The sequence below is a fragment of the Pezoporus wallicus genome, unplaced genomic scaffold (assembly GCF_028554395.1).
Source record: "Pezoporus wallicus isolate ANWC-B61680 ecotype Strahan unplaced genomic scaffold, APGP_CSIRO_Pwel_v1 contig_6401, whole genome shotgun sequence".
NCBI lineage: Eukaryota > Metazoa > Chordata > Aves > Psittaciformes > Psittacidae > Pezoporus > Pezoporus wallicus.
In genome coordinates, this window is record NW_026638608.1 from 2,795,169 (window position 1) to 2,820,256 (window position 25,088).

The 25,088-nt window shown below is 43.5% G+C and overlaps 1 protein-coding gene across 7 annotated transcripts in view; it reads left to right on the forward strand.

Moving 5' to 3' along the window:
- TAOK3 (TAO kinase 3) overlaps nucleotides 1–25,088 on the forward strand; it is an 88,669-nt gene that overhangs the window by 40,426 nt on the left and 23,155 nt on the right. The window contains exons 3-13 of one of the 7 annotated variants that reach the window (XM_057411240.1): nucleotides 605–815; nucleotides 3,682–3,753; nucleotides 4,672–4,773; nucleotides 5,234–5,279; nucleotides 6,190–6,286; nucleotides 9,684–9,797; nucleotides 11,156–11,247; nucleotides 13,223–13,316; nucleotides 14,768–14,849; nucleotides 21,109–21,276; nucleotides 24,038–24,244. In XM_057411240.1, coding sequence (XP_057267223.1) covers nucleotides 696–815; nucleotides 3,682–3,753; nucleotides 4,672–4,773; nucleotides 5,234–5,279; nucleotides 6,190–6,286; nucleotides 9,684–9,797; nucleotides 11,156–11,247; nucleotides 13,223–13,316; nucleotides 14,768–14,849; nucleotides 21,109–21,276; nucleotides 24,038–24,244 — 1,194 coding nt within the window. In that variant the 5' untranslated portion in view covers nucleotides 605–695. Of the gene's footprint in view, nucleotides 1–604; nucleotides 816–3,681; nucleotides 3,754–4,669; nucleotides 4,774–5,233; nucleotides 5,280–6,189; nucleotides 6,287–9,683; nucleotides 9,798–11,155; nucleotides 11,248–13,222; nucleotides 13,317–13,775; nucleotides 13,930–14,767; nucleotides 14,850–17,540; nucleotides 17,693–21,108; nucleotides 21,277–24,037; nucleotides 24,245–25,088 lie in introns of those variants that run through there. The other 6 variants (XM_057411242.1, XM_057411241.1, XM_057411243.1 and 3 more) reach the window with 6 other exon arrangements.

Genomic DNA, 25,088 nt, shown 5'->3' on the forward strand with positions numbered 1-25,088 from the left:
AGTGCTGCCTGCTCATATGCTTATGCTAAAGAAAGATACCCAGGAGGTAAAGATGTGCTGTATGTGATGGAGTCTAGGATCTTTCAGAAGCAGTGCTGTGACCTGGGAGCCATCCCAATCCAGTCACACTGTCTTATAGCTCTGACTAAATGGAAATCAAATGACTGTGAAGTGTTCCTGTGGAACAGAAGTTAACTCTTCTGCGAGCACCAGCTGGCTAGTGGGAGTAGAGAAACAAAGCAAACAGCAGAGAAAAGTAGGAGGGACAATAGTGGCAGTCTGAAAACTGACACATTAGGAGACCAGCATGAAGAATAACAAACTCGTGTCACAGGATGTTTTGCATGGCAACAAGACTCTTGTCTGCAAGTGGACTTTCGTGTAACTGCAGCACTTGCTTCCTGTATGAGATAAAGAGCTGTTGTACTCTGAATGCATTTTAATCTCTCTATCTAAATTGGACTAATAATTAAAAAGAACCAGCTGAAGGAAACAATAGTGAATTCTATTGCTCCTGAAAGTGTTTCCTTTGATTTTGCTGTCAGAGGAATGAGAACAGAAACATGCCTAAAGGAAACAGATTAAAGGTGAACTTTTTCCCCAGGTGCTGAATGCTGTCTTCAAACTGCTTTGTCGATGAAGGAAGAAACTGATTGGGAATTGAAAGCACAAACTAGTTTGTGATCCTGTTCAACATGCGCAAAGGGGTGCCAAAGGACCCGGAAATAGCTGACCTCTTCTACAAAGATGATCCTGAAGAAATATTTGTGGGTTTACATGAAATTGGACATGGAAGCTTTGGAGCCGTTTACTTTGTGAGTATAGTTCTTGACCTCCTTTGTGGAAAACAAGGAAGCAGTGCACGTGTGTTTAGAAGGATAACTATATAGTTCCTTAATGTGTAATCCGGTAGAAATGATTCTAAACAGGAGGAGAGGGGTGTGTGTCCTGCCGTTGGGATTGATGACAGTGGGACAGGCACTTCTAGATGTTAGAGTGACATGTTGGTGAAAGTATAATGTTAAATATACTATGTGTGTAAGAGGATGAGGCTGAGGAGCTTGCAATGCATGTTGATCCACTCCATAAGAGGAGCAAGCAGGTTTTTAGATGGAGTAGGGAGGAAGTAGGCAGTGTTTTCCAAAAGCAAACAGTTATGTTTTAGGGTAAAGGTGAAGTAGTGAAGGTGTCACCTTTGGTGTTCTGGAGTTCCTCATGCTTCCAGGGGAAGAGCACGAGGTATGTCAGAGGTCCAGCCTCCCAACAGCTTACAACTGAGAGGCCACTATGGTTAGGCAGAGTACTTGTGATTCCCCAGTGCTTCTCTTCCTCCTTTCCCTGGATGCTTTAACTGGTCCATGCCTTGAACACCTTAGAGCATTTAGCCAGACTGCAGCTTCCTGCAGTACCCTTGCAGCACTGCATCCTCCAAGCCTGATGGTTATTGCAGTTAGTAGTAATCTTACTGTAGTAAGCTTAGAGTAGCCTGTAGTAATCTTAGTGTAGTAACACAGCAATTAGATGCATCACCACTTTCCTGTGATACATCCACACCTCTTTGCCACTGTTTGAAGCTTAAACTTTCTTTCCTGTTGCAGAAAGCATTTGGTATTCAGTAAATTGTTCTTTGGTGTCTTATCCCAGGATCCATTCTTTCACCTGAGGAAGGCGTCCAGCTCTACCCTGCTTTCTACAGGTCAGGCCAGAGCTCTTCCCTGGCACACAGGGATGCTGTCCACCTTTGGTTTGGTTTTCCTCCTTTTAAATGGCTTTTGTAGCCTGTCCTACATCTTGATTCTAATGCATCTTATATATGTAAGGCAGGGGCTGAGAATACGATCTCTGATCATCGTGGTAAGATTACAGGGATCCTGATGTGCTTGGAATCAAAAGAGGAAAATAGGTTAAAAAAAAAACACCTTTGAAGGAACAGGGCTTTGTAAATCATCCAGAACAATGGGAAAGAGACATCAGATGCATATAAAGGGGCAGGGCAAGGATTATTATGCTGTTGCTGCATAATAGATGCGTATCTTGTCACTGCTGTTGTGGATTAATATGGTTATTCTAGTATAAAGTTCAATGTAAGCTCCATTTTTGCAAGCTGTTTTGTTTTCCTGTGTACTGTTGCCAAGGCTTGGCAAGATGGTTTGGAACTGCCTTTCTTGCTTGGAAGAAATACCTCACATAGCAGAGAGCTAAGAAAAGAATACATGAGTCCTCACAAAGTTTTAAAGCTGATGCTGACTGGCCTTGAAATCAACTAATTTCAGATTTGACTTGAGAAAAAGAGTTTTCCTCAAAGCCAGCCTACTTATATCCATGTTAGGGATACAGAAGAGTGATAAAGCAGATGAGGGCAGTGGAAAGGAGGTTTTGCAAGCGAAATGTGCTTATTTTCTGCCAAGCTTTTCATTAAAGATCTACAAGTATGGCCAAAAGCACTTCAGCAGGTGGATGTTTCTGTCAAGTGTGCTTGTACAGCCCTTCGAGTTATTTCAGCCAAGAGGATCCCAAGCACTTGGTACAGCAGGAACTTCACCCACACCTATGAGAGCATGTAACAGCCAGAAATACTTGGAAATTCCTTTGGAATACCAGCATGAATTCATCTATTTGAGTAAAATACTCCTGTTCTTTTAGGTGTTGAATCAAGATGGTGAGTGGTTGGGAAGGGTTTTGCCTTATCCAAAAGTGACTTGTTTTCAGCTTTCTCTAACTCATGTGGGGAAGAGTGTGCATTGGCAAGAGTAAATGTGTTAACACCCTCTAGTAATTCCTGAGCTCTCTTGCTTCACCCAACATCATTTTTCTTTGAAGTCACTGTATATCTCATGAAATGTCTTCCATTAAGCCATTCCTTGAAAGTATAATACTCATCCTCTCAAGCAGCTGAAAGAAGGATTTACCACATTTAGCTTCTGTTGTATTCTAAGCCTTTAACTGTCACTAACTTTTTGTCCCCAGTATGGTGACAGGTTGGAGGTACAGGGTTTTCAGCAGCTCTTTAAAGACTAAAACCTTCAAGCTTTCTGTCCCTAACATGCAGAAACGAGGGCAGTGCCAATCCAAGCTAGTAGAGCTCATTCTAAAACTGACTTTTCATCTTCCTGTCACCATCCGTGTATCATCCAGGCTGTAGAAAAGTGTGATGGTAGAGGCATATTCATTGCAAAACTGAGAGCTGGTGAAAGGAAAGTTGCTTCTTTGAGCTGAGATAAATCCCATAATGAGGCATCCTCTTGAAACTGAGAAGTCAAATAGCTGTTTAAGAATATCAGTGTTGTATGAGGGTTTTGGATGAAATGGTAGAGATTTTGGTACACCACTTTATTTATTTCCTTGGAAATCACTTTCCCAAAGGTTTATCTAAAACTGTACTTATTGCAGTTCCAATAAAACTGTGTTTTGCATGTTCTCAGGAGGTGCAATATTGGGCCTTGGTTTGGGTGTCAATAGAGAGGTAGCAAGTGCAGTGAGGGCTGAGGGAGGAGCAGTAGGTATGGACAGATGGGTAAAGTCAGGGAAAAGTGTCCTAATAGCTGGCTGCTGAATCTTGTGGCAAGGAAGATGTCTCTGAAGTGGGGATGCAAACAGCCGGCACTTGCCAAGGCACAGCTCGCTCCATGGGGAGGACAAAAAAGGAAGTCCTTTCAATGTGTTTCTTTCTCCCTTTTCCAGGCTACAAATTCCCACACGAACGAGGTGGTGGCAGTCAAGAAGATGTCCTACAGTGGAAAGCAAACAAATGAGGTAAAGAGGAATAAAGACAATTCTGAATGCAGAAGCTGTTGTCACCATCATGTAAATCTGAACACTGGAATTAGCTGCGCATTTCCTGTGACCATGGCAGGACAGCGTTTTAATGTGGGAGTGTTGCTCTCTTCTGTAGAAAGCATGGGGGGAAAATGAGTTGATGCAGATTTTGACAAGTAGCTCGGTTTAAGGCAGGGAATGGGAATTCAGAATGCTGCTATGATGGTTTATGCAGTAATAATTTCATTACTGAGTGCATTAAGAGCTGCTGGAACCATAGCCACAACTCTCCAGCTGAAATGTTCAGCTGACTTGAAACGCATTTCAGGATCTATGATCTAAAGTTGCATAGACCTTGTATTCAGAATATCAGGCTCACTTCAGCTGTTGCTTGTTAGATGCTCCCCTTATTTTTGTGTTGGATTACCCATGTTCAGTCAGACTGTGTTGGCATGCAGTGGAGAATGTGTTTCTTAAGAGCAAACAGGGATGTTTAAATTCATTTTTCCTTGCTTACCTCTTGGTCTCCCACATATGCTGAGGTGTTAACACCCTCTAGTAATTCCTGAGCTCTCTTGCTTCACCCAACATCATTTTTCTTTGAAGCCACTGTATATATCATGAAATGTCTTCCATTAAGCCATTACTTGAAAGTATAGTACTCATCCTCTCAAGACTGTCAGTGGCTTTGTGCTGTGCTATAGAAGGAAGAGAATAGAGGGAGTGAAAGAGTACCATAAGGATGCAGACAACTGATGTACGCTTGTGCTTTTGCAGCTCTGACTCTTACTATCTTCACATTGTCAAATAGTTTTGTGGCTGCTTTTCAGACTGTACTACAGTGTGTAGTGTATGAGTATGTAAGGGGTTAAGCAGAGAATGTATTTATATCTTTCTGCCTTTCTGTTTTACTAGAAATGGCAGGATATCATCAAAGAAGTCAAGTTTCTACAGCAGCTGAAGCACCCCAACACCATAGAGTATAAGGGCTGTTACCTGAAGGAGCATACAGCATGGGTGAGTGATGTGGCATTTGGAGGTCTTCATGAGCAGGAGATGGACAGAACAGCAATCAGATACTCGGCAGACACAGTGGTTTTTGCATGCAGCAGTAGGCATCCCATGCTGCCTGTAGTCCCTTTCATCTGAAGAATCTTCCAGGGAATTGAAAGGGAGTAGATATTTAGGATATGGGAATAAATCCTGGCTTCTCTGAGGCAGGCCTCTGTTCCTGCAGATTAAATAAGTATTATGGGACATCTTTGCAGTATCTCACCACAAACTTGTCAGTGCCTAAGCCTTTACAAGAATGTCTTTACAAGGTGGAATGTTTGGAGCTTTTTATTTTGTTCATCACTTGTTGCATTTCTTGCAACTTCAGGTTTGATTTGCTGCTTCTGTTTGGCAACCACTCAGGTAGTAACTGCTTGGGGGGCAGTGTCTACCCTGTTGTTTAAAAGCATGCTTTTTCTTGCAGCTGGTTATGGAGTACTGTTTAGGATCAGCTTCTGATTTGCTAGAGGGTAAGTTTTATATAGTCTTTGATTTTCTGTTTGCTGGTGCCCCTTCTGAGTATAGTGGGAGGCTGTTTTCTCACAGACTGGTATTGTGCAGATGGTAGAGGCAGTCTGTCTGCACTACTCCATTCTGCTGCTAGAATGCCTATGTTTGTGATACTGAGGGTAAGCTGAGACTTTCTCAGGAGGCCAGTGCTACGTATAGTTGGCACGCACATTTATGTGTTGTAAAATGAAGGTGTGAATGTATATAGCTGTGTTCCTGTAATCTGTGCCTTCGAGATGACTGAACCAGGCTGGCTGTTTTCTGAATACCCATAACAAAAACCTGCAGAGATCACTTTTGTCCTTACCTTGCAGTTTGGAGGAATAATTACAGATGGGTTTATGGAACAAGAAACTGATACGACCTCAAAACTAGAACAGCAGCACCTGCAGAGGAGCAGGGAATCTAAGCCAAACTGGTCCTCTTTGTGAGCCATATCTTTTGTATCAAAGATGTGGTCAGCCAAAGACACGTGCTGGTCATATTTAGGCATATATGGAAGCTTTGGGGCATCTCTTTTATAGCTGGTGTTCCTCATTTTTCTGTTTTTTTGGCTACTGGGGGGAAGCCAGCAGGAAGTTTTCCTTTCTAAGCATCAAATGAGCATTTCAGATACATTGGCAAGCTGCACTTAGCCGTACCTCCTGGTATTAACAGTTGGCCCTAGCAGGAATGTGAAGAAAACCTTGGTTTCCTATGATGTGAAATACACAGGCTGTGATAGACTTGAACTAATGGCCATCAGGAAACTAGTCTGGTGATGATGCTCACCTCCGGCTGCAAACTTGGCAGGGTTTCTTCTCTTTAAAAGCACTTTCTCAATAAAAGATCACTCCTACTTATGACTTTTCTTAATCTCTTTCCCCCTAGTTCACAAGAAACCACTTCAGGAAGTGGAGATTGCTGCCATCACCCATGGTGCCTTGCAGGGGCTGGCCTACCTGCACTCTCATTGCAAGATCCATAGGTGAGCCTAGAGCTTGGTGCTGCTCCATGTCCTTCCATCTTCTCCTCTGGAGTCTGCAAATTGCTCTGCTGTGTTTAAGCAACTTTGGTAAAGGTTGTTCTATCTAAAGTTTCTCTAACAGACAAGTCAGTACTCCTAATGGTAGGGTAGATGTGGAGCTAAAAGCTGTTGTTAAGGAGCGTGGCTGTGTTTGTTTCAGTAACTCCATGTGGCTATATCTTGTGCTGAGTTCTCTTCCATGTTAGCAGTTTTTCTCTGCAGACACTAGGAACAAAGAATATACCTGAATCATGGCAGCAAACACTGACAGGAAAATATCCCCCTCAATTTGCCAAATAAAGAGGAGTGATAAAGCTGGTCTGGTCTCAAAACTAGACATTGTGAGAAGCTTTACATGGGAGTAAGTAAAATTTGATGCTTTTAGAAATCAGTCAATGAAAGCATAAGGAGTAAAACCTCCGTGGGAGAAATTGGAGCACACAGGTAGAAGATTCGTATAGGAGCCTGCTCATGGAGGCAGTTCCCTCATTTGTCTTTCATAAGGGGGTGTTTTTCAGGAGTTTAGCTGTATTTTTTTTGACTGCTATGTCAGTAATGCGGTACCTTGTCATTTTATGGGGTTTGTTAGTTTGTCTTTGGCTTGTTTGGGTTTCTGTCTAATTTGGGGTGTATTGTGAAATGCCTGAGCACCAGGTTAGTGTAATGAGTGGGGAGTCAACACAATGAGGCAACTTGAGACTAATTCATGGGGTTAAAGGCCTCTATAGGCAAGCCTGAGCCAGAGAACTGGTATATCTGAGGCTGAGGGGAGGGATTTCGAGAGACACAAATTGTTTGTCCCTTGTTAGAATAACTATTTGGAGCATATCTACACGTGGTTAGGAAATCATTTTTAAGTGAAACACTAATTGAAATACAAATGCCAATTTATAAAATTAAAATAAGATGATTTTTGAGCAGCCCTTTGCAATACGTGCTCTTATTTGAGCTTGAAAGTACCTGTTCTAGAATATTTTTCATGCTTTCAGAGTGCATTGAATTGTTATTTATAGGAAATGACTCCCTGTATGGACACTGAGAATTGTTTTTTCGCGATGCTCATTAGGACTTTCGGACATGTGTTGTAAATTCAGCTGTTTCACATCCTGAACACTAGCTGTTCTGTATGAGCTGTTCAGAAGCATGCTTACTGCACACTGGAAACAGAGCTGGCTCTTTCTCTTTCAAACTGGAACAAGTTACTTCACTATTGCTGCTTGCAGCATAAGGACAGTCACTGCTAGAAGCACCAAGCACATCTTTCCCATGTAGCAGCTTTCCTTTCAAGGGGTTTCCTGCCTTTTAACTTGTGAAATGGGATGGCAAGTCCTCTCTTTTAGGAAAAGAGGACCATTGAGAGATTCCTAGTTTCCTGGTAGAAGTTATGCCTTAAAAAGGAGAGGTGAGAGAGCCCTTTTCTAGCTTCCTAGTTTGCTCAGCTGCGCTGGTGGGTGCAGCTACAGGGACAAGGTCCAGCAGCACTCAGAAAAGTAAAGTTGAATGAGAAGGGCTCAAAGCTGGCGGCTGGGACAGCTTTGGTCTCCCTGCCCCACAGCAAGGAATGCGAAACGAGGACCTGGAATGGAGGGACACCTTGTGGAGATGCACGACAGAGCAAGGCTCTCAGCTCTCCTGAGCTCAGTTAGCTCTAACGTCACGCTGTGGGATGGCAAAGGATGAGGTTATGTTATATTTAATTGCAGGCACAAGACAAAGCAAAGTTCACACGTGTGTGTTTGCTGATACCTAACGTCGCTGCCGAGTCCTTTGTAGATTGCTGTGCAGTGGAGATGGTAGCAAAGGGGATGCCAGTGCTGTGTCTTCTGTACTTTTGAGGTGTTCAGTCTTGCATATACAAGACACCTTTAGCTCTTGTCCTCCAGCAGAAGTGGCAGATGCACAGACCCAAACCATGAAGACATGTCAGGATGTATTTGAGTAGCAATAATTCTTTAATGCTAGTTTTGAATGGGAATGAAGGACTAGAGGTTCTTACTCTGGCTGTGCTGCTGCAATACTGTGAGTACATGTCTGTCCCTGTGGCTCTCTTTGTCCCAGCTTTTCCTATCCTGTGTGCTGCCCTTTGGAGACAAAGGCACCTCACCAGGGTTTGTATTGTGTTAAATTTAAAGTGTCTTTTAGCTAAGCTGTTCTTTCAGTCTACTGTGATACCCAATTTGTGTTTGAGGCACAAATCATCCTGCTTCAGGAGTTGTTTGATAATCCAGCATGGGCTCTTCCTCTGCAGCACATAGACAGCTTTGGTTGCCTTCCCATTTACCCAGTTAGCTCACTTTACACAGGGTCACAGTACAAGTGCATTTGGCAATACACAGTAACTTGCTTGTGATCTTGAGGTCTGTCACTGCTGATAAGTGCCTTTGGTGTTTAAGGATTTAAGTTGAATACCATATTCATATTCATACAAGAAATTAAATTCATCTTCATACCAGATAAGAAAAGCTGATACTTCTCTTGATGTATTGTTTGTATAAAGGTGTTTTAGTTTTGGAAGAGATGGCAAAGAGACATTCCTGACTGTGTGGTGTATACAGCCTGGCTGACAGGAACCCCTTACACGTGTTCCGTTTATGCTGAGGGTCTCCTTTTGCAAAAGCCAGTATCTTTCCCCATGTAAAGACATCTGTGGTGTACCTCATGTGCAGTTGTCCCTTTGGTATTGAAGTGCTGTATCAGGATTATAAGGAGCTATCACTATACTGTGATTTCAGCTGGCAGCGTGTAGGTAACTTGAATTCCTTTAAGCAATCATTTTTCTGTGTCAGATGTTTGGGATATCACTGACAAGTTTGTCTCAGACCTTGGACAGGGTCATTGCCAAGTGCCTTGGAAGTGATGAGTTAACAGTTCTCAGCATTCCATGGGCAGCTAATTTGGAATTATCTCACTCACTGCAGGAATTGACAAACTTCGGGTGCAGAATGTGTTGTGCCTTTTGTATTTTAGTAGTGTCATTCCTGTTGATCTCTGAAAGGTGGGAATTGCCTGAGAGCTCTAGGAACGCTCACACATCATTTGAAAGATGAAAACAACCTCTGGTGCTTGTTGTTTAAGGGGGGATCACAGCTGGGGATTAGGATACAGCTCTCCTGGATCCCAGGTTGAAGCTTCAACCTTGCAACCATGGTTCATCTCTTCCTTCTGCCCTTCTTGGGTACAGCCAGGCTTCCATTCCCCAGATCCCATGTATCTGATTTCTCCAGCTTTCTGTAATATTAGACTTCTGAATATTCTTAGGTTCTTAGGATTGAGAAGAAATCAATGGGTTTCTCTGGGATTGAAAATCTTTGACTTTACTGTAACCAGAAGTATACTTTCCCCTTTTTGTCTTTTAAAGGGATATTAAAGCTGGAAACATTCTTCTAACAGAACCAGGTCAAGTGAAACTAGCTGATTTTGGGTCTGCATCTATAGTCTCCCCTGCCAATTCTTTTGTGGGAACGCCTTACTGGTGAGTCAGCCTTCAGTACTTCACTCCTTTACCAGATCACTCTCCCATTTCCAGTCTTTTCCAACCTGAAAATCGTACCTGGCATCAAAACTTTATTAACAAGCAGATTTCTTAAAATCCCTGTGTCCAGCTCTTCAGGAAGAATGTTCTTCCTCAGGGACCGTAAGTAGAGGCTGTGCAGCACTTTGGAATGGCACCAGTTATTGTTTTGACTGGTATAATGCCATGGGCTTAAAAAATACGAACACGTACCGTAGGTAATGAAACTACGACACGGAGAAAGGGAATCCTGTTAATCTGGCACACTGGATCTACTTGGAATCATAGAATCAGCTGGGTTGGGAAAGACCTTTAAGATCAAGTCCAACCATTTGCCAGCACTGCCAGGCCACCACTAACCCATGGCACTGAAGGCCTTGTCTACATGGTGTGGACGGTGACTGCAGCCCTGCCCTGGGCAGCCTGTTCCAATGCCTGAGCACCCTTTGGGGAAGGAATTGTTCCTCATCTCCAGTCTAAACCTCCCCTGTGCAGTTTGAGGCCGTTTCCTCTTGTCCTATTCCTTATTACTTGGGAGAAGGGACTGACCCCACCTCACTACAACATCCTGTCAGGTAGCTGCAGAGAGCAATAATACTTAAATTGTGTTTGGAAGAAACTTGCTCAAGGGTCACTGCAGTTGCTTGGCATTCCTCACATAGTGGACCAGCATAGCTTTATGCTCCATTTATTTTGTGGCAGATGCCCTGGGCATTGATGGGAGGTCACCAATGGCCCGAGCTCTGAACAAGCCCATTTGGCAGGAAGCCTCCTTCACTGTTGAAGAGTAAAAGTGAAGAGGCTGTATTTTTGCAGCCTGGGCCCCCTGCTTCTTCCTGCCTTCCTCTCCCTTCCATCCCATTATCCTGGACCACTGTATTTCCCCACTGTTCCAGATTTCCCTGTTCCTTCCATAGCTACACTTACAGGCTGCATGTATCTGCTGGAAAATTCTCCTGGTGTGCCAATGGAAAACCCACCATCTCTGGTGAGAGTACGTGTGATGCCTTTAGGACTCTCCCTGCCCTTGCTGTCTGCCTGCAGGTACAATGCCTTTGAAATTGGTCTGGGTCTCCCATGTGCCAGCATGTGCTAACCCCAAGATGGTCAGGCTAGCCTCTTACTTTCCTTTCTTAAACTGCCTCTTGAAAGAGATGCTAGTGCAGGCAAGCCTTGTTCCATTTCATCATGGTTTTACTCAGCTCCCTGCTGGCTCTTTAAGTTCTGCTGAAGATGATGAAACCATCTCATTTGAAGTTATGTGCTGGGACTCACAGTTTGTAACCCCTAACCCCCATGTTTTGCTCTGTGCTTGGTAGGATGGCACCAGAGGTGATCCTTGCGATGGATGAGGGACAGTACGATGGAAAGGTGGATGTCTGGTCTCTTGGGATCACATGTATTGAGTTAGGTGAGTAAATACTTGGCAAAGTTAATACTTGGATAATTCACTGTCTGCTGTATTGGTTAGGAATCCTGAAAAGCCTGAAGATTCTTATTCCTCATAAGTTTGTTTTGGTTTTTCTTCATAAAGCCTGACTTGGGAAGCACTGACAGTTGAGTTAAATCTTTTACTCACTGGCAAATCATGAGCAAGCCACTGCTGCTGTGCTTTAATGTTATCTGGTGTGCTTAGTTATTCCCGGAAAAACTAGAGGATTCTAGTCTTGTATGAGAGGAAGCTGTGGTCTGTATTTTCCAAGCTGGATTTGGAGAAGGGTGTTCCAGCTGTTCTGTCAAGGGCACTGGTGTCCTAAGACCTGTGTGTCACAAGGGCCCTACATTGATTTTTCAATTCCTTTTACTTCCCCACTCTCTGAAACCAAAAATCTTCCATCTCAGCTGAAAGTTTGTGACGTGAATCAACGTGAACAGGTTCTTTACATGAGAAGAAAAGCAGTGCAAAGGGCAAGTGGTAGGCGCTCACACAACCTGAAGCAGATGCAGATGTCAATAGCAGGTATAGAGAGCACATGTGTGCGTTTTCAATTTGACTGTTGACATTGCATGTGCTGAGTAGATTATATTCAGAAATAGGTTTGATATGGATTATACTTAGCAGCAGTACAGCAAGAACTTATTGTGAGGGCAAGTGCACCAAAAATGTTATTTATAAAGGTTTAAGCAGCAGAAATACATATAACAAAGAGGGGAACATATTGTTGACTCCAATATGGATATGGTAACGGTGCAGATGAGTAGTAACTTCCAGTGTTGTTTTATGTGCCAGCACTAGTGCCTTGCTGACACAGTCTGTACTTTGATCTAAAGAATACCAAAATCAGAAGTTTTAAACCTCTGTTCTTCCACATGATGTTTGTGTGTGTGTTTTTCAGGTGTGTTACAGCCTCTCAAGGAGTAAATCACAGTAGTAGAACAGATACTACACTACCCTATGTAGGCACTGAGTCTTGATAGCAGAAGTCCAATGGCTCTTTTCCATCAAGGACCTCAAAGCCATTTTACATAGTTGAGGGGTTTGCTTTTTAATATTACCCTTTTGAGAAGTATTAAACTTCTTCTTTTGAAAGAGCTTTAAACTTTGCCTTTGCGTGAGTCCAAATCTGAATATGGGGTCAGGTAGCAGTGGGAGGAAATGTCTTACTGAGCACCACTTGGCTTTCTTTCAATGCTGATGTCTTAATTTCTTGTGTAGCCAAAAGTAGTGTTTAAAGAAAAGGAAATGTGGTGGTTTGCATGCGTGCTGCAGGTCAAGGACAAGTGATTGCTCTGGCCTGACGTGACCTTAGAAGTCCTGGCGTCGTTGGCTGATGGGCATGACTGACCTTAGATGGGGAAAACCTACCCTTCCCCATTTCTGTGTGAGCTCTGCTGCACCCCTGCAAGGTCAGGGGCTGGTAGGGATGTGGAAGAACTAGGAAGAAGTTTAGTTAGGGGGAGTGGATGACACATCTGGCAAACTGCCCCACGTGCAGGTGACTGCCAACACCAAATAAAAGAGGCAGCTGCTCTTGCTCTTAATTCAGATGCTACAGCAGCGCACCAGAGATCCAGAGGGATTAATACGTACATTTTCTAGCCCTGATGTGCTGTGTGTCTAAGCTCTGTTCTAGTCAGCTTCTGCTGAATTTACCACAGCAGCTCAGGTGCGAAACGTTGCAGTTAAGGTAAAATTTACTGGAAACTTTTCCTTACAATTTACATCCTGTTCTCTTTGGATTTCATCATCCCCTCTTCAAGTGAATAGCAGCTTTCCTGGAGTGGTTGTCCTGGTCTAACCTAGAGTATTAAAATAATTAGTTTAAATGTGATGACAACAGTAATGAACTACTCATTGATTTAGCAGTGATACCCTGCTCATACTTCCATATCTTTCTCCTTTTCTTTCCAGACTGCCTTATCACACCTTTCTCTTCTCTTTCCAGCTGAAAGGAAGCCTCCACTTTTCAACATGAATGCAATGAGTGCCTTATATCATATAGCCCAGAACGATTCCCCTACGTTACAGTCAAATGAATGGTAAGAGAGCTATTACCAGATATTCTTTGTTTTACTTCCCTGAAAAAGCTCTGTGACATTCTGCATGATTAAAGTCTGACAAGAAAAGTGTTTGTTGCAGGGTAGCGATTTGACTGTGTTCTCAGAAATGCTCCTGTGTAGGCAGGTTCAATTTTGACCTTCTGTCACTTTGGCTATGCTACAATCTAAATGTGTGGAGGTGTTAATTATGGGGCTGTAGATGCTGTAGGAATTACAGTCTTCTTGGATGCATTAAACCCGCTGTAGCTCAGCATCAGCAAAGTTCCCAGCTGCACAAGATCCCTGACAGAATTGTTAGCATTGTGATGCAGCTGAAATGTGGAGAGAAGGGAAGAGGGATGCAGATTATAGAGGTAATTAGATTTCTTTCTTTTTTTTCAGTGAGTGACTTCAAAAGTCATCAGAGCTCTGTGGCCAGTAAATGCTCCCCATGCTACAGGCTTGGTCCAGAATGGTACAAGAATGCTTTTGTTATTGTGTGGGAACAAAGGGGTTCCCTGATTCCTGTTCTCTGTGCCCAAGAGGGGAATGTAACTATGGAGTGATGCTTGGCAGAGTCTGCACGTGGCTTGAAGCAATAGCTCCTGACGAGGTGTGGAGTTCCCCCAGTTACACTGCTAGGCAGTGAAGCAGCATAATTATTTCATTGCTAATCATTTTCTCAGACCCACTCTGCTTCAGTTTCCTTATTTCATCATCTCTGTTTTGTCCATTCTTCAAGAGTCAAACAACCTGGTCTCACATCAGCACCCATGTTCTGTGCAGAATTTGCAGTGCAGAGTACAGGCATCTTGTGAATACAATGTGAGAATCATACTCTTGATTGCAAGGAGTTTGCTTAGAGTCACCTGTTTGCTCTCTGTGGCTTTGAGAGCACAGGGAATAAGAAGGGTGCCTTTTATGCTCCTTCAGAGTTCAGTGGCACCTAGAGCATCAGTTTTCTTTCTAGTTGGGATAGTACCTCGTGTACGGTTTAAAGTCATGTTAAACTAGGTGTTGTAGCAAGGTGCTGTAGTGGGTCAGGGTTACAAGCAGTGGGAAGCTTCTAGGGAATAGAGTGCTAAGGTAACAAACGTGTTTCTGGAGTTACCAACAACTTCAGTGCCATCAATTTTTAAGTAGTCAAAGTCAAATTGAAACCAGTGACTGGTACACACAGTTCCTGCTCGGTTTTCAGTTTGTGGCTGGGGATAATTTGGCGTCCATGGTTGTTTCAACAGTCTTTAACTGGTGAGAGAACTGATGGCATCGACTTACTCGGAGTTTAGAGAAGTCCAGTTGATTTCTCTGCCCTAGAACTTAAGGACAAATCAGTCCAGGTTTTTCTTTTGCTTTGCACTGATAAGTTTGTGTCTGTTCCAGCTCCTGAGCTGCCCTTTCCTTTAGAACTTTTGTTTCCTTTATTTGTTTTGTTTCTTTTTGATTTACAGGTCAGACTCCTTTAGGGGATTTGTTGATTACTGCTTACAGAAAATACCTCAGGAAAGGCCATCATCCACAGATCTCTTACGGGTAACTTTTCATGTCTTTTCCAGAAAGTTGGAAAAAAACCCTGTTTGTCTGCCAAAAGCGTTGTACAGATGGGGAACAAATACTTACCCCTTCCAAAAGAAAGATTGTTTGGTTGGCTTTCAGTTGAATCAAGGGAGTTTTTGGGGTCTTCTAAAGTGTATTTTGGGCTGAAGTAACTTTGTTTCCTGACTTTGCCTGTTAGGGCAATCACAGTTGTCTTTATAAGGTGATGCTTGAGTCAAACTACTGGGAAGAGTAGAGGTAGGTTATGTGGTAGAACAGAGACACTCTGAGTGACGAGTTACTTGGGGTAGCAGCCCAACACACTGCTCCTGTTGTTACACCCCAGAGATCTGCAGAGCTTATACCTGTGTTAGAGAGCTTGCAAGCCTCATATGGAATGCTGCTGTGAGTAACAGGGGGTTTTGGCTGAAGGAAGGACCTGTCAGCATGAGGGGATAGAAGGATTTAATCTTGATTCTTATTTTTTAATGTGTTTTCTTCCAAGACAATCCTGTACATACTTTACCTGAAAGTCTTACCAAGGACAAGCGGGTCCAGAGCTGTGTTAGTTCAATCTGTCCTGCAGAAGTGAATTCCAGCCAGTAGTCCTCTGTGAAGGCAGGAATGAGGAGTGTGTTTCCTCCTGCCTTGATGAAGGAGGTTTGACCAGCCTCTCTGCTACACTGAGCTGTCATAGGGTGCCCTGAGTTGTGACTGTGCTGCACTATGTGGTCTCTGAAAAAGCAGACAGAAATCAGGGATGAAACTGCAGGTGACCCCATTTGCAGGGCAGAGGGAGTGAGGAAACTAACTTGGTGCAGCCTGTGTGAAAGCCAAGACCCGTTTGGAGCAGTTACACACTTTGGTGTACAGTAATGTAACTACTAACTTGCTAATGTTCCTGTCTATTTATTCTTTAACCCTGCTTACCTTCTCCAGTAAGGAAGAATGTTACTTTTCTCTTGTGGAACAGGCCATGCTTGCTACCAAGCTTGTATGTAATTAAGCATTATTATAATTACATTATATATGTAATGTACTACAAGCTTTCTGTGTGGAAGTGATAGAAAACCTAAAAAGTCCTTTTAATTGCTGCTTAAAGTCTAGACTTAACCAGGCTTCACAAGATGCCTGGGCAATAGCAGCTCTTCTGCAGAGCTGGTAGTACTTGGAGCACTGTGTTCCACATGAAGAGAGGATTGAGCTCTTAATAAGGATTTACAGATAGTGGCTGATTATTTAAAGGAACGTGGGTATTAGAGATGGGAAGAGAGTGGATGAGTTAAGTTTATCTCCTGGCAATGCAGGATTGTGCTGTGTGGGGTGTTCTGAACTGCCCTGTCCTGTCTTTGGGGGGCTTTTTATAGGGCTCTCTTTTGACAGACACAGGTGATGTTCAGGAAGGTTGTCTTGGCCCTTTTTTTATTCATACCTTTTGAGTATGTATCTTTTAATGATTCTCGGTTCAGCCCTTGGTTTTGCTCTGTTTTTGTAAATCATTCATTTGGCCCCTTCTGATGCACTTTTTGGTTTAGTGGGGGGGGTTGTCTATAGTTCATGTGGCTACATGGGTGCTTCTGGCACTACTATGCAGCTAGTGAGCTGGGACAGGCTGGCTCTGCTCTGTGGTGTTACAGGAGGAGGTTCTGATACTGTGTTCTTTTGATTGCTGTCTGGTGCCCAAGTCCTGACTGATTTGTTGGTTAGTGCCAACTGTAGATCCCTCCTCATATCACTACTTACCAAACATCCTCTGCATCTATCTTTTTGCATTGTGTGTTTGCAGGCTTCACACTCTTTAAGCTTCTTTGTGGTCATGTAGCATTGTATTTTCATCTGTGTTTCTGGTCTCCATTTTCCAATGATTTTTTTTTTTTTGTCCTAGATGCATTTTGAGCAATTCCTCTTGATTCATTAGCATCCTGTAACATGCTTGCTTCTGTTCTCTATTCATATATCATATGTATCTGTTAAAAGTAGCACTAACAGTTTAGGTCCAGGTTAACATCTTCCCCTAATCAAACCACCATAAGCAAGAGTTGTTTATATCCCATTAATAGGTTCTATACTGAACCAAATTAATTAGGATTTGGTTTGACAGTAACTGTGTGGTTTTGGAAAGTGCCTTGTACAGGTTCATAATAGCCAAGAGCATGTAGGAGGGGGACCTGTGCTGGGAGTGCCAAAGCTTTGTTGGTGGATCATGAACAAGACCCAGTTGAAGTCATTTGGTTTCAGTTTACCTGAGAATCAGAGAATCAGAATGGTTTGGGTTGGAAAGGATCTTAAGATCATCCAGTTCCAACCCCCTGCCATGAAGTACAGGAGCTGTGTTAGGGAAATTGAGGAGCTGCCTTCCGTGAGAAGGTGGGGATGTGTGAAATCCCATGCAGCCCCTTTTCCATCAGGCTTTAAGTATATCCTTTCTTTAGAATGGATGAGTGGCTCTGCAATTCCTCTGCTTGCTGCATGGCACGCTGCTGTTCCACACCAGCCAAACAGGAGTCAGAGTTGCCTTAAACGTCTGAGCAGAGAATTGCTGCTTCCATCGGGCGTTTCGCTTCATTTCCACAGTAGGTTAGATTGCTGCTCAGTGTCTGCCTGACAGCCTTTTCATGCTGATTTCTGTTCTAAGGCTACCGTTCAGCCTTTGTTTTATGGCTTCTCTTGTTGCTCTTTCAGCTCAGTAAAATGCATTTTCATGGATGTTTCTGAGGCTCTTGAGGAGAGAACTCGAAGCCCTGCGCTCTTTACTGAACAGCTAGCTGTGCGCTTGCTTCTGTCCTTGCTTTAAGCCTGGACCACAGGGAATATTTAACACTCAGGCCTTCACTCTCCAGGTAAAGGCTGATGAACGAGCTCATTTGTTCTCTCTCTTCAGCTCCTGGTGTATTTCTTGTCCTGTGATGCGTTTGTGCTGTGGCACAGCACCAGCGTTTTGTTCGCTGGTTCTGTTTGCAACACCCTGACAATCCTCTGACCAGCTAATAGGTTTGTGTTGTGGCTTTCAGGAATGATTCATTCATGTGGATTGGCAGCCTCTCTGCTCTCTAGGAACAGTGTGAGTTCACTGAAGGATATGATTTCATGAGTACCTTAGGTTGGAGCCTGTACAAACAATTGGGGCCGAGATCTTAAATCATGTATATTCAGTCTTTTTAGTTGGTTGTAGGTTTTCAGAACAGTAGCCAAGATGTTCCCTCCTGCGGTAGCTCTCCCTAAAGCTTCTTAGATGAGAAGACTCATGATGGGTTTGTCCTCTGAGGGCTTTTCACTTGCATGCAGTAAATGGGGATAAATCAGTTTTTTTTTGGGGGGGCCACCTTTTCTTAAAGGGAACTGAATTTTAAATGGTGTGTTTGAAAATTAATCCCATTTCAATTCCCTGTCCTGGATGGAACCAGTCAGATGGTTGTAGTGAGATGAAAATGTGGCTGACATTTAAAAATCACAACCAGAAACTCTCACTAATGGTTTTCACTTTTAAAATTAAAAGCAATTATATCACTTGCATGAAGCACTTTTTTTTCCTCCTATTTTTCTCAGCTTGCATGACATTCCCAAGAGATTTGTGTTAGTCACTCAGCCAACATAGGATCACAGAATGGTTTGAGTTGGAAAGGACCTTAAGATCATCCAGTTCCAACCCCTGCCATGGGCAGGGACACCTCACACTAAACCATGGCACCCAAGGCTCTGTCCAACCTGGCCTTGAGCACTGCCAGGGATGGAGCATTCACCAGTTTCTGTGTGGTTCCTTCTAATACTTGAGTAGTGTTTGAATATGAAGGAAATCCTCTTTCCAGTTAAATGAGTATTTACACTGTTAAAGAATACGCATAACCAAGTAGACAATGCACATACAGGGTGGATTTAAGTACAGGGTTGTTGATCCAAATGCAATACTGCTTTCTAAATACTCTATAGTGAGATAAAGGTGAATACCTTTTCTAATCATAAATAAGCTGCAGATTGTTGCTCTTTACAGAGAAATAAATGCTGATTTATCTGCATTGAGGAGCAGAAATGATTCATTTTGCTTCTGTGTGAAATGATGTTTAGAACTTTGAGCTACAATTCAAACGTCAACACCACCACTGCTAGCAAAAAGAAATGGCTAGACAAGGCTAGCAGCCTTCCAGTATCTGAAGGGGGCCTACAAGGATGCTGGGGAGGGACTCTTCATTAGGAACTGTAGTGACAGGACAAGGGGTAATGGGTTAAAACTTAAACAGGGGAAGTTAGATTGGATATAAGGAGGAAATTCTTTCCTGTGAGGGTGCTGAGGCACTGGAATGGGTTGCCCAGGGAGGTTGTGAATGCTCCATCCCTGGCAGTGTTCAAGGCCAGGTTGGACAGAGCCTTGGGTGCCATGGTTTAGTGTGAGGTGTCCCTGCCCACGGCAGTGGGGCTGGAACTTGATGATCTTAAGGTCCTTTCCAACCCAAACCATTCTGTGATTCTATAAGGGACAAGCTGTCCCCATTAGCAAAACCGTCTGAATTCATTTAAAAGCAAGAAGTAAGCCTGTGGCATGATACTTTCCATGTTTATTTACAAATCATTGCAAGATCATCAGCTCATCCCTTTGGCTGCTTTGTACACCAGACTCCTGGTCTTAGGTGGGCTGGGCTCATGGAGTGGTTACACCAGCTACTGTTGGATGTATCAGCTCCTCAACTGGAGGAATGGCCACACATTGAGGGTAGAAATGCTTTTCCCTGTCCTATGAGACCATGGGCACACAGAAGAGCCAGAGTAGAGAACAGATTTTTCCCCCATTTCTTTCTTTCATCGTTCATGTTTCTAGAAATGTTTCTAGAAGATGTTTCTAGAACATCTGATGTTTCTAGGAGGTGTTTGTGCCTTAAGGCTGTCTCACACGGTACACACTAGGCAACATACCCAACTCTACTGCTACCATGTAGAGGATTGGCAAGTGTATGCTTGGGCTGTCTAATCGAGTCAGAGCTTAAATGGGAAAGCTCTGAGGCTTTCATACTCTGTTGCCAGTTGTACAGTGCAGGAGAATGTGTCTGATAGAGAACAGCTTTTAACTGTGTACTTTAATTCCATTGAAGAATTTATTGTTAAGTCTGCACCTAAAACCTGGGCTTAAAGTCCATCCTTAGCAGTTCCATCCTTAGTACATCCTTAGCAGGATGTACTAGAAATCAGGTAAGAACCTGACTTTATTTTAACTCTGCCTACAAATTATGCTTCAAGTTATATATATAACTAAACCTGGTAGTCTTATTACTAGTTTTATGTATGCATTGGGATAGATAGATGTAGGATAAATCTCTGCATGTAGCTTAGGCAGGTAGACTTGCATACTTAAGATTGATCCGTCTTTGTCCTTCAAGTGTTTTGTTCATTCTGAAGTCCTTTGTAAGGTTTGAAGCAGCACCATCTTGTACCTACTATCATAAAATCATGGAATGGTTTGTGGTGGAAGGGTCCTTAAAGCTCATCCAGCTCCAACCCCTGCCACGGGCAGGGACACCTTCCATTAGAGCAGCTTGCTCCAAGCCCCTGTGTCCAACCTGGCCTTGAGCACTGCCAGGGATGGGGCAGCCACAGCTTCTCTGGGCACCCTGTGCCAGCGCCTCAGCACCCTCACAGGGAAGAGCTTCTGCCTAAGAGCTCATCTCAGTCTCCCCTCTGGCAGGTTAAAGCCATTCCCCCTTGGCCTAGCAGTTGCTTCAAGTGAATGAACTCAGGAAGGAGCAAATCAGCTGCATTGCCTGGAGAGCTCAGAAAACCTGACTCTGTTCCAAACTGTTCCACTGGAGACAGAAAAGTGAACTGGGGAGTCAGGAGTAGAGGGAGCTTGGAAAGGGTCAGCCAGGTCTCTGCCTCTCCATCCAGTACCCAGCTTCTCCATGTTCTTCTCTACACACACGTGGGTTTCAAGTAGCAAAGGGATTTTGCCTTCACTTCTTTCTACTCTGCCTTTGGCTTCAGTTCTGTGCTTAAGGGACCTTGTGAACCAAAGATGTTGCAGCCTACACTTCAAACCTCAATGTGTAGCATGATCAGTTTGGTTATTTGCCATAGTGATGAGCACAGTCAGTGTACTCAGTGCTCAATATGTTTGGGCTCTTTCTTCATGAGTATTAGTAACTACTGAATATGAACAGCCCAATTACTGATCAGGAGCTGTCATTTCAGGTGTCTCAGGTCACTGTGTTCCTGTTTTGACATCAACCATACCTGTGCCATGTCTGAAGTGATGCCTTTTCCTTTCATTCAGCACGATTTTGTCCGCCGGGACCGACCACCGCGGGTGCTCATAGACCTCATCCAAAGGACAAAAGATGCGGTGCGTGAACTGGACAACCTCCAGTACCGGAAAATGAAGAAGATCCTTTTCCAGGAGACCCGGAATGGGCCCCTGACGGAGTCTCAGGAAGAGGAGGAGGTACTCTGAGTTTGTTCCCCCATTTGCACTGTTAGAAGTAGTTTCCAGGCAAGTGAGATGTTCCTTAATGCGGCAGTACAAGCACAGCCTAGGAGAGGATGTAATCCTTGTTGTGTTGGAGTATCACCTGGATTGGCAAAGAGACAGCATAACCTGAGTTAGTAGCCCTTTTACTCACTGTTAGCTGTACATTTAATGGCAGCTTTGAAACTCTGGGTGTTGTGGTGGCCTTTCTTCTGAAAGCTTTAGGGAAGGAACTCATCTGGAGGGGGAAGAAAGTGTCTCACAGCCTGTGTGAAGGAGAGTCTGCGACAGCCCGGGCTTTCCTCGCTCATAAGCACAGGCAAGGGCGCTTGGTGAATATTTTTTCACTTGCCATAACTTTACTATAAGGTGATTGGTCTCTCAGGAGCTGAAAAGCAAATCACCAAAATAGTAAGACTTCTTTTTTTAAGTTCTTTAATGTTAAAGAAAAAGGTTAAAGACATAAAATTTAGCTTCAGTTTAAATCTTGTAATAACCAACCCACTTAATCAGTGTGTGATAACTGACACTAACTGTGGCTTAGAGAAGGAAACCAGTCATTTTACAGTGTCACTTCATGCAGGCACATTGGATAAATAAATCTCTGCCTGCTTCTCCACAGACAGAATTGACAGGCAAATTGATGCTTGTATTTCTTTTTGCTCAATATGGCCAGATAATATACAGTGAGATGTCCAAGCTCAGCATATATACAGGGACTTGGTTTTGAGGTTTGTGTATGGCAGTTGTTCCTTTAAACTAGAGCTCTGGTTTAAGAAATGGGTGAGCCTGGGTGTCAGATGCAGAAGGAGGGGACTGACACTTAGCGCTGTCCTTCATTTTGGAGGAGATGCCCAGAAGGAGTAAGAACAGCAACCACTGTGATTAAAGCTACAAAGGGCTTCTGTTCTAACCCTCCAGATAGCCAACTTCTAAACCTTAAGCTCAGTTGTGGGATGGGAGGATAGGCAGAGTCCTGCACTGAAACCTTCAAGCTTTCTCTACCCATGTGTGAAAAGCTGTGGGGGGGTGACAGGGTATGAAATCACAAGGCTGTTGATCCAAGCTCAACAGTGAAGTGGGATACATGTGGTAGTAGTTGACTTCAAGATGTATTTTCTTCTGTTCTTCCTGTCCCTGCTCCTCAAATAAGGGGGTAGGAAAGATATCGTATCTCCAGGAATTAACACTAATGAAGCTCACACTACTCTGCATGTGCACAGCATGCTCTGCACTGTTTGTTTTTTGTGTACCCTGAAAGGAAGTTGTATTGCTCATGTTTATCACTAACTTGGCAGTGAAAATGAAACATAGCACGTGCTTCAGTTACTACTGAATGGGTTAACAGAAGCCGCTGAGCTGCAAATGCGACGAAACATTGTTCTACTTCGGGCTTTCTAAGGTGGGAAAGGAGCATTACAAATCTGTGCCACTTAAAATATGACTAATGCTTTCCTCAGAGCTCTTGCAAGAAACTTAAGGTCATTTGGAAAGGATTCAAGTCAGGAAGCCGGTGTTAAGGTCAGACATGCGATCTCATCCCTGTCCTTTGTGCATATACACTCACCAATTACAGAGCCATATCCACATCTTGGATGCTTGGTTATTTCTTCTGCAACTGCATATAAGCATCCTGGAAATACTTTAATTCTCATGTGGCCACGTTCTGTATAAAACAGTGCTCTTGGATTTGAAGTACTGCCACACAGGCTCTGATGATCTGCTGATTGCTTCAAAAATAATCCCACAATCAAATTCAGATCTGTCAGTTGGAGCTTTCTGTCAGTGCCCAGCAAAATGAGTTCCCTGTTAAGTGATTTGTAATGTGATTCTCCCCAAGCTCACTCTGGAGGCCAGGACAGTCTGGGTGCAGTAGCAGGCCATTCATTTTGGTGAATTGGGGATATTTTGGGCCTGAAGGATGCTGAAGGATGGGTTGACTTCTTGGTCCTCACTGTGAATTCCTTGCAGGCCTCTTCAGTGCCACTAGTTAATCACAGAACTCCATAAATTCTCCTAAATCAGGCCAGATTAAGCACATACTCTGGGATTACTGTGCCTGTATGAGTATGCAACAAGAAAAAAAGCTGCTGACTTCTGATGTTTGCCTGTAGAATCAAAGCTATATATATTTACAACAGTTTCAATGCAGGCTCTTTTGAGTCAGCTGCTTAAAGGTGGATGAAGAATTTATCTTGGCTGAAAACACAAGGCTAAAGGTGGTTTTAGCGTGACAAAATGTAATTGCTGACTGCTTGGGACGTGGAGGTTGAAACCTTTATGCCTGTTAAGCACCACATGCTATTTATCAAGTAAGAAACCAAATGGATTCATTGTCTTCTGTGTTTTCTGATGCACAAGATGTGTTGTAGCTTATCCTGACTTGGAATATTGTTTTAATACAAACTTAAATCACTCCTTTTAATTATGAGACTCCTTCCACCAGCCATCCAGTATTCCTGGATCTCTCCTCTTCAAGCCAAAAGCCATGCCCACACTTACTGATACATGGAAAGAACTGGCTTGAAGCCTGATGCAGTAAGATTACTGGGGAAAAGGCAAAAGCTAACTGCCCCACATGGAGTGTTTCATAACCCAAGTAGCACTGGGAAATGTAGTTGCCAAAATAATGAGCAAAGAACTTGTAACTCTGCAGAGCCACCTCTAAAAGAAACTCTGGCACGTGCTGGGCAGGTGATCTCCTGCAGTGTTTGTAACTGATGCCCTTGTTTCATAGGACAGTGAGCATGGATCAAACCTGAGTAGGAAGATGGACAGTCTGGGCAGCAACCATTCCATCCCAAGTATGTCTGTGAGCACAGGCAGTCAGAGCAGCAGTGTGAGCAGCATGCAGGAGGTCCTGGATGAGAGCAGCCCCGAACTGGTCATGATGCATAGTGATGAGAGCACAATTAATTCCACTTCCTCCGTTGTTCATAAGAAGGTATGTTCTCTGGTGCTCTCTGTAGCTTCCTGCAGTCCCTGCTATGGCTTGTGTTGGCTCGCCTGCATAGGGCCCAAGCATCAGTGTGTTGTGGTCTTGTGCTGAGCCATCTGCTGGGAGCAGGAGCTGGTGTTGGGCTTGCCAGAATCAAGTTCTGTGGTTGTTTTTTTTTCCTGTTTAAAAGCAGAACTGCATTTAAATAACCTCTGAAAGTAAAACAGAGGTCACTAATGAAAGGTAGTGCTCTCAGCATCTAGGCAGGGGTCACACAGACTTACTGCATGCCTCCTTACCCAGCCCTGCATGTGCACTACTTCACCTCTGCTTGTAACAACAGTCCTTGTTTCCTTGTGAATGATTGTACTGTATTATGTAGTATGGTGACAAGTGGTTGTAGCAGCTAACTGTTTACCAGCCACAATGTATGATTAAAATCTCCTTGCACTTGGATTCCCCTCATGAGAAGTGGAAGTGTGCAGAGCTTTGGACCCTTCCCACGAGGTATGTTTTGGTCAAGTTCCACTCAGTGCCTTTCTGCTCCTTTGCTGCATGTTGTGATCTGTTGCCTTTCATTTTCATAGTGCTAGAGAGCAATCTGAAGTCGTCTAGTTGTAAGTTGGCATCTAATCTAAGGTCATTGGACTAAAATAGTTTTGGCTTGGCCTTAGTGGTGTCATTTGCTAGCGGGCAGTAAAATGTAAGTCGTTTGTGTGATTGCATATGCAAAGAGCTTCAGAGTGTACATGTGCTTTTTGCCAGAGGAATTAAAACATTCCAGCAGCAGGAAAAGTATGAATTTCTCATTTGTAAGGTTACAGTGAAGCCTGGCTTTAACTAACAAGAT